General features: G+C 42.8%; 1 protein-coding gene across 1 annotated transcript; it reads left to right on the top strand.

Moving 5' to 3' along the window:
• The first annotated feature begins 1,552 nt into the window (after window positions 1-1,552).
• Window positions 1,553-2,961, top strand: ghsra (growth hormone secretagogue receptor a). Its single transcript, XM_070920328.1, has 2 exons — window positions 1,553-2,393; window positions 2,648-2,961. Exons 1-2 carry the CDS (start codon window positions 1,553-1,555, stop codon window positions 2,959-2,961), a joined length of 1,155 nt encoding a protein of 384 aa, XP_070776429.1.
• The last annotated feature ends 6,772 nt before the right edge of the window (window positions 2,962-9,733 follow it).

The following is a 9,733-nucleotide window of genomic DNA, read 5'->3' as shown; positions in this document are numbered from 1 at the left end:
AAATCTGGGCTTCAGATTGACTATAATGCAATTAGGTTCTTTGTGACCGTGGTATTATATGATTCTTTCTGGGCAGAGTGCAGTTCTGAGACATTAAGCCTCGACGATTTGATATCCCACCAGGCAAAAGCTGTACTTTCTAAACCGTTACCGTTACTTAAAAAATCATTTCAATATGTGGATAATTTTAAGGAGCCAAAGCCAGATATAATCATTTTCATGATGATGACTAAATTGACCCCTTTTGGAAATATCCTTTTTACTCACCCCCTGGCAGGATCAGCCCCACGTCTGGAGCAGGTGGTTATTTGGAGTCTTACTCAAGGACATTTGGAAGAGTTTCTGAAAGGTCGCTCTTCTTTCCCTATATGCTCTCTGAAAGACTTGGTGGTGAACACATTTTCTGAAACTGCTCAGTATTGCCATCACTGCCCTAAACGCACCCGTAGGTGGCGTTGCAGCACTGGACTCGCTGTAGACCCCCACACCACCCTCCCTTGAGCAGCCCCACTTCACCTGTATATGACGTTTTGCGCACTGGGAGTCAGGATCCACATAATGGATATGCACCACAACTAGAGGAGCAGATTTGGAAAGCCCGGGTGAATTTCTTTGTCATTCTCAACCACTTTATTCTACTTACATTTTTTGAAGTCCTGTTTGCATGATTTTGTTGACATTGCGTCGTTCCTTCGTGGTGCTTGTGACTTTTATAAAACTGTCTCCGTTCCGTCATACAGTATTTATTTTCACTCTGGTTGTTGTTTATCCGTTTGTGTGTGTTTGAGTTTGAGCTCCGGTGCCTTTCCCAGGACAGATGTTCACCGCTGCTGCCGCATCATTACGACCCTGCCTCTGACTCACTCTCACATGCTGCCCGGTGCAACTCGTCAACCGATCCACTGTTGTGTTTGTGTCTGACGCGCAGCCGGTGATGGGAACTCTTTTGGACTCTTTGGCGCATGAGAGATTCTCATGTTTTATTTTCCCAACGGACTCATCTGCTGGTGGCTCACAGACAGAAAGGATGCGGGAGATAACTTGTCTTTAAGTTAGACATTTCAAAAATATATTCTAGATTGTTTGTGCTGTGTTTTCCTGCTGCATCTGTTTTGATTGGAATACACCCCCGCACCAATTTCGCTTGGCGATGTTTAGCTTACAAACATCCAGCGTGTCATTTGTTTTGTGACTAACACGCCCACTCCTCTTTTGAACAAGTACATTCAGCACCAAACAGTGTTGGACCACTTCAGAGGTGAAGTGGATCATTTGGATCGACCTAAAATAGCCTCATGTTTGTGTTTGGAGAGGACTCTCTGTCCCCTGGAGGATCTCAGACGGACTTTGTCCGCTCAGAATAGTGACTTGTTTCACCTTCACTGTGAACAGCGGTTACACAAGATTGTTTGCAACAGCGCGCAATGATCTGTTTTTACGCACAGCTGCCGACCTTTGCCATTACCCCCGCAACTCACATACTGATGATGGGAGAAAAGGGAAGCGCCAAGGGGCTTCATGAGTCCCAGACCCGGGGTGAATAACCGACAGCATGCCCCCTTGGCCCAATCTCTCGGAGTGCCTCTCCCTTAACTGCAGCTGGGAGGAGACCCACAACGCCACAAGGAACGCTGACCTTGGCCTCCCTCCTCTCAATTACTACTCGATCCCTCTCCTCACGGTCATCACCGTCGCCTGCACGCTGCTGTTTCTGGTCGGGGTGGCCGGGAATGTCATGACCATTTTAGTGGTCAGTAAGTACCGGGACATGCGCACTACCACCAACCTGTACCTGTGTAGCATGGCCGTATCAGACCTGCTCATCTTCCTCTGTATGCCGCTGGACCTGTACCGCATGTGGAGGTACAGGCCCTGGCGGTTTGGGGATGCGCTCTGCAAGCTCTTTCAGTTCGTGTCAGAGTCATGCACCTACTCCACCATCCTGAGCATCACCGCTCTGTCAGTGGAGCGCTACCTGGCCATTTGTTTCCCGCTGCGTGCCAAGGCCCTGGTCACCAAAAGGCGGGTGCGTGCCCTCATTCTTCTACTCTGGACAGTGTCTCTATTGAGCGCCGGACCTGTGTTTGTCATGGTGGGAGTGGAGCGTGACAGCATGTGGCCGATAAATTTCAGTTTGGGAATGAATGAGACTAACTTCTTCCTGGAGGCCGGGGACACCCGGGAGTGTAAGATGACGCACTACGCAGTAGAGTCAGGCCTGATGGGGGCCATGGTGTGGCTGAGCTCTGTTTTCTTCTTCATGCCGGTGTTTTGCCTCACAGTGCTCTACAGCCTCATAGGTCGCCGGCTGTGGCAGAGACACAGAGAGACAAACATCAGCTCCCGCGTGGCTCACCGGGACAAAAGCAACAGACAGACCATCAAGATGCTGGGTAAGTCTGGAGAGCAAATGACGCACACGCATAACTTCACATTTGTCAACTTATACAAGGGTGCAATCAATCAATGAGCAAACCAAGGTCTGGGTTTCAGCTTTAGTCAACAGGCTGTGTAAGACAGGAGGACATTTACATCTAGATTTAGTAGCAAAGCTTTGTCATTCTCTCCTCATCCTTCATCCACCTCCTTCTCTACCCATCTCCTCTCTGCCTTCCCTCCTTCTCATCACCTGCTCTTCCTCCTCCAGTGGTGGTGGTGTTGGCCTTTGTCCTGTGCTGGTTGCCGTTCCATGTGGGTCGCTACCTGCAGTTCCGCTCTCTGGACGCTCCGTCCCCGCTGCTGTCTTTGTTGTCCGAGTACTGCAGCTTGGTGTCCGTGGTTCTCTTCTACCTGAGTGCCGCCATCAACCCCATCCTCTATAACACCATGTCCTGGAAATACCGGGGCGCAGCGGCTCGCCTCTTCGGCCTGACGGACAGCCAGCCTCCACGAGGCCGCACGGCCAGCACCATGAAGGGAGACGGCTCCAACGGCTGGACGGAATCCACAGTCAGCTTCTAAACGTATAGCTGTCAAAATGTCTGGACATTCATAAATTGATAACACTGACGTAAAAGCCATTAGTTCTGCCTGTCTTGGGGGAAACTGTTCTGTTCATGTGAGCGCAGCACTTTGTTTGACTGAGACTGAAAGAAACAGGAGGAGAAACGCGCGAGCTGCAGGCCTCTGCTCACTTTGTCAACATGCATCAATAGAACTTCGATTTTTCTCAAACTGTTAATTTTCTTGTTGGATTGTATCAGCAAGTGCCATCCACTATTCACACAGCAGCATTTGAAAAGCTGGACTGGTGGAGTGCAAAATACGCGCTAGCCTGAAGTGCTTATATTGATCCAAATGTGAACAGCAGGGTTTGCGCATGCCCGTACACACGCACACATACATATAAATATCGTAGACATCTACAATTGCCTTATATTGTATTCATATTCTGGATGACAAAGAAAGCACTGTAGAACTTGTGGCACTTCTCTGTACTCCTTTAGAGAGGGGCAGAGGTGCAGCGTGTGTGTGTGTGTGTGTGTGTGTGTGTGAGAGAGAGAGAGAGAGAGAGAGAGAGAGTATTTGCATGTGTGTATTGTGTGTTATGTTTGGATGTGATTTATGTAATTTTTTTGGACAGAGTGTGAAGATTTAAAAAGTACTTCTGTTATTAATTTTTGACATGCTGAATGCCCCGTATCTTGGAAGTTCAAGTCCTTGCCATGTTGATGCTGCCAGGAAGGGCAGATGGGGTTGGGGTACAGTCCCTGACATGAAGATAATTAATATTCCTGTGGAGCCATGTACTACACAACAGTGGGTTTCAACATCAAGGTTGGCGTTTGGTATGTGGGAGCCACAAAGCAAGTTGATTTTTAAGGACTGTGAGACTGAGATTGTGCATTTCCAAGATACGTATCATTATGTCTAATTTATGTAATTATACTTTATTCTTGTTAAATGATCAACATTATTCAAGCTGCAGGCTCTTGCTACTTAACATACATCATCAGGGGGGAAAACATAAGGAGGGTTTGAGAAGGTATCACTAAATGTTTAGTGGTCACTTATGCAGTGCATTTAAAGTATCACTTTGGTGCATCAGACAAAGAAAGCTGTTTGGTGTTGCTGTAAAAAACAACATGTCAGTGGCCATAAAACACCTCAGCATTCTGAGTCTTGTGAACTGTGTACCATTGAAGCACTGCTGATTTCAGCCATCTCAGGTGCACTGCTGTCAGTCACACTCAGTACAGGGCCTTTTCTGTTTATTACAGCTGAGTGGGGACAATGCATTAATCTGTGGATTCAATCATACAAAACATGTAGCAGATTTATGTTCAACTGTGTTCAAATACTCAACTTTGGTAAGTAACAAAAACAGCTGGGACGGTTGAGTAAGTTTTCATTTTTCACCATTCACACATAAAAGTTCAAGTTTGAGTATTAGTTGCGCTGTGGATTCACAGTCATCTGTGGCACAAATTGTTCCCTAAACTGTTCAGTGGGAACAAGCAGAGTGACTTCTTCAATGGTTAAATCAAACATGCACAATGTAAGTTATATTATGTTAGTCTTGTCTTGTTTATTGATTTGCTAGAAGTTTGAAATTGTTATAGTTTCAAATTAAGAACATGGTGAGGCTGCATGGGTGCCCAGCGGAAAGCATTTTCATGGGTGACTTTACAGTGCATGACGGTGTGTGAACAAAATGTGACAAAATGTCACACTATTCAACAAGAAAGTTTCTAAAATAGCCTTTTCTTTATATATATGTATAAGATAATGCAACAGATGTAAAAATAAAAAAAAAATAATAATAAAAGTGATCTAATTTGTATCATGCACTCTTTTGGACAAAGAGGATCAGTGAGCTATCTATAAGTGATGATGTTATGCTTGCTTTAACTTGTAAATAGTTGCTTTGTAATGCTATACACTCAATGCTGCACACACAGATGGTTTCATCAGTCCAAATCACCACAGCAACCTGCACTAATCTGGATTTCAAAACATGGCCTCCTGGCTCTGAAGAATGTATTTCTGTTAATGAATGTTTCTGACTGTACACACCGATGTCATGGCATACTATTTATTAATGTACAGGATGTATACCGATTAAAAGAGTGAAAATGTATTCATATTTTTAAAGATGTCTGTGAATATCTCCTGCTGGGTAATGTATCTGTTGATGATAAAGTCTTGTATAAGTAAAAAAACTTGATTCCTCTTTGTTTTTCTATATATACAACATACAATATTTGTGTTCTTCATGCATGCTGGCACACACTTGACAATCAGATAGCCTTTTCTCTCCAATAGGTATGAGATGTTAATTAGAGAGAGGTTTGAGAAACGAACAACCACTTAACACTGAATAACCCTTCCACTTCCATAAAACATCACTGAAGTAGTCTGCACCACTCTGGACTGAGCGACACATATTGCACTTTCACAGGGCCTGTGATAATTTCCCCATGTGACCCTGCTATACACCATTATGTAATGTTGTTCTCAGTGGGGTGTAACACCAGTCAGTGTTACTTCTGTGACAGCAGGCTGTAGCCCTTAGTACCACACAGGACTCAAAGGTCACCTCTGAGGTAACTTCAGGTGCCTGATCAAAAGACTTAACGAGTGTCTGCAAAACCCTCCAAGAACAAAATGTTCAGCAGAGGTTTGGGAAAATCTGTGGGAATGAGCCGAAACAGATGTGTGAGCTCACTCAGCTGACAACATTAAAATCATTAGAAAATCCAGTGAATTCATTAAATGAAAACTGTGTTGGTGTCTCATAGACGATGGTTAGTGGGTGGATGACAGGTGAGAAGAAGACGAGGCGTAAAATAACAGGGATGAGGACGAGAGGTCCCTATTCAAAAAATTGCGCAATGAAAATAGACAATAAAACAAAAGGTGAAAGAAGAGAGGTTTAATCAATGAGTCAGACATCATGATAGTTTATTTAGATGTGGGCTGTGCAGCAGAGAGTGAATACATTAGACAAAGAGGAGGAGGGAGGAACTGAAGAAGAGTTCATCTATCTCCATCTATATCAGTGTGTGCCTGTATATGCATTAACTTACATTTTGTACACCAAATAGCTGGTGTGCAAACAGAGGCAGGCATGTGCACCTTGAACGTGCTTCACAGAAGCTGGAATATATTTATTTATTTTTGACACCACATCCTGCAGGAAGCATCCATTTAAACAAGGCCAGGAGCCGACAGCCACCCTCGCGGCTCCGTGAGGCTGTATTTAGGCACAGCAGTGCTTAGAGGGAGGATGTGTTTATATCTATACCAAATTTCATGGAAATCCAATCAATACTTGTCGAGATTTCACTTACTCTAAAAACGTGAACTTCATCATGGCGCTGAAGGAAAAATCAGGGCAGAACTATAGTCATTAGGCTTCATCCTCTCGGAATTATGAATGTCTGTAGAAATTTAATGGCAACCCATTTAATGGTTACTGAGATATTTTAGTCTGAACTAAAGTGGCGGCCCTTTTCCAACTAACTGACCGACCTCGCCAATATCATCCCTAGAGCCACGATTAAAAAAGAGCACATCAAAGTCAATTACCATAAAGGGATATGTATGTATACTATGGTGTTCTGACGATTCTCCACTGGGGAAATGTAAACCAGCAGCCTGGACTGCTTTTGCTGTATCAGACAGATCAAGTTTTCACCCATTCAGTTATTCAAATTTGATATTTCGATTGCCTCATCTTCTTCATCTTCTTTGCCGACAGGAGAGGAACACAGCCTGGGTTTCTTGATGATGGTAAAAGGTTTGGCAGGTTGTGTGCTCTTCAGTGTCCTGCACATCCTACTCTTCATTTGCAGGCTTGTGCTCCAACTGTAGATTGCGCAGCCACAAAAGTACGTTACATTTCTTCTCCTTTGGGTTTTGCTGCCAAGATAGCAGCAGCTGATTGGATTTTTTTTTTTTTTTTTGGTAGATCGCACAATTGTTCTTGGTAAACTTTAGAGAATGCTGTCGGTGAAAGAAATCACAGGAAGCTTCAAAGATGCCTGATCTGGTGCATCTGACACCACAGATCCCACCACATTCAGTCACTTAAATTGTGCTTCTTGTCCAGTGATTCACACTCTACAAAAAGCACTTCATGCTTTCTGAGGACTTTATCCTTCAGCTTTATTCATGCTACATTTCACTGTCTGGAAGAGTGAGTTATCGTGAGGACACTGCTCACAGTGCCCTTCCCAAATTATGGCATTTCTGTAGCTTAATTAAAAAAAGACAACGTTGAGCTAGTGGAAGAATGTTGTTTTGCACCTATTTAATCGTTCAATTTCTACACCACTGTACATGCACCACAAAACGATCACACAAATGGTCAAAAGACTAATATTCCTGTTGTCCTTGGGTCGCTGCAGGGTGAGGGGAATTAAGCATGCAGAGCAGCAGTCTCTCTCTGCTTGCCCTCAGGGACAGCAGGGGATAATAGCATCTCAGCTATCTGGCTACACACTATAGGGGCCACAGGAGAGTAGATCTAGCACTGACACACATTCACACGGACACAAATTCACACTGATAGTCCATCTTAAACGGATGAACACACACGCTCACTCTACATCCTTGAAACCCTGTGTGACAAAAGACAAACCTGTCTATTAATACATCATTGAGACTCTGTGACATTTTAAATGTTGTCACCTTGAAGAATTACAACAGTTTTGAAATATTATTCAGACCATTAATCATAACTCAAACCCTGATATTATAAACATTGATTATTGCTCAGCTGTGTTTACAACAATACATAAAGGTGTAACTGATGAGAGCAGAACCATCATTCATTATTAATTCTCGAACATAAAAATCTGCTACAGTTAATTCAGTAAAAAAAAATTGCATTGGCAGTGGCAATATGAACACCAAATATCTGTCCATTTAGCTATCGTGTGACACAGTATTTAACATGCTTATCTGTAGAAAGATCGTGAGTGATGTATTTACACCACACACAGAACTATATGTAGAACAGTGTATGTGTATGTATGTAGAAGTGCTGGTGAATAATGACACACACAATAAAACATACAGTGGAATCAAAGTCAGAAAAAAAATCAAAACATTTATTGGGCATAAATATATTATATATACGCTACCGATACAGTTACGTCTTACATACATAGGGTAGTATTTGCAAAAATCTATACATTAAAATTGATATGGCAGTTTCTTTTATATAATGCATATGAAATTGTCTAACATTTACAATACAAGAAGAAATGCATGAATTTCTTTTTTTTTTTTTCAATTCGTAGACCATGACAACATTGGAATGTTTGTTTTTAAATCGTGAGGTAAAAATATGTTTTCTTTTTTGTCTCGCTTAAAAAATAGTTAAATACCTGTGAGTCTCTGTATGTTTGTCAAATCGCCAAATTCTCAGTCAAAATCTCTACTTTACTGTAAAACGTACAAAACATAACAAAAAAAAAAAAATTAAAAAGAAGAAAATAAACTGATCAGAAGGCACAGACGTGGGGTTGCTGGGCAAAAAATTGTCTCTCATTCTTGACATACCCGCCAAATGTGCAGAAGCTGCAGGGTGGGTGGGTGGAAAGGGTGGGGGTGTCTATAAAATCACCAGCATTTGAAAATAACAAAACAAAAACAACAAAGCACATAAAGGGAGTACCCTGCCCACAAACGCACAGCCTTTCAGTTAACACTGCGCTAACCTCGGACTAACACTAACATGACTGGCCTGAGCTCGACCAAGGCGAACCTCTGCTCTCCCACTGGGGCATTAAGGCTTGAAAAGGGGAATAAGGGGGCTGTGGGTGGGAAACATAACATCAGGGGTTTAAGGACAGGACACCTCACACATCACCTGTCGACTACAATGCAACAGGCCAGGTAGGCACCATGAGCACGTCTGAGAGAGGCACCGTGCTCCCTATGAACTGTACTTCCTTTGTTGCCGTAGTTTGCATTCTGCAGGGAGCAGGGTGCCACAGAACCGTGCTCCAGTAATGCCAATGTCACAGTGACGCCAACGACAGAATAATGCCAATGAATGTAACAGACGGCGTTGGCAGTAGTGTTTGGAACAGAGCAAAGGACCTTGCGTCTCCTCTCGCTCGTATTAACCTCATCAAGACTAATGCTCGGCATAAAAAAAGTGCTTCAACTCTGTTAGTCATAATGTATTACCATCTCATTCTATAGCTCTATAGATATCTCTGTATATCATCTCTTAGCAAAATACTGGATACAAAATACTCACTGCTGCTATACCAGCACTAGCCTGAACAAGGAATCGTCGATATTATTATTGTCGTCATCTGCCTGAAATCAACGTATGATTGTTTTTGCCTTTTTTTTTTTTTTTACCTTTCTGTGTGAAATCAGGTTGTGTTACTCTCCTCCAAAGGGGGCTACACATTTCAAAATGGCACATTTTGCTTTACAAAACAAAATAATAAAAGATAATACGAAAAGAAGCATAATCACAGATCAAGTTAATGTTTTTTTTTCCTTTTGAGAGAATAATAATAACAATAATAATAATCGTAATGCTGTGTCGTTACAGAAGAACATCACAGAACCCTTTAGACGACTGCGAACGCAACATCTAGTGGACACGAGAAGCCTGCACTTTGGCAATAAAACAGTAAAAAGATATCAGAAGCTTCATTATAACACTAATCAGAAAAAAAAGCCAAAGGCAGCGACGTTTATCCCAATACAGATGACTTTGACCCTAAGGCCCGGCTTTTGCTACATGTCTCTCTAAGCATTA

Source organism: Enoplosus armatus, chromosome 15 (assembly GCF_043641665.1).
Source record: "Enoplosus armatus isolate fEnoArm2 chromosome 15, fEnoArm2.hap1, whole genome shotgun sequence".
Classification (NCBI taxonomy): Eukaryota; Metazoa; Chordata; class Actinopteri; order Centrarchiformes; family Enoplosidae; genus Enoplosus; species Enoplosus armatus.
The sequence above is the reverse complement of the archived record's forward strand: the minus strand, read 5'-3'. Positions and strand labels throughout refer to the sequence as shown.

Excerpts from the sequence above, each read along its gene's own strand:
- ghsra (XM_070920328.1), top strand. The coding sequence starts at position 1,553 with ATGCCCCCTTGGCCCAATCTCTCGGAGTGCCTCTCCCTTAACTGCAGC. Across the intron at positions 2,394-2,647 it reads ACAGACCATCAAGATGCTGG|TGGTGGTGGTGTTGGCCTTT; the intron begins GTAAGTCTGGAG and ends TTCCTCCTCCAG.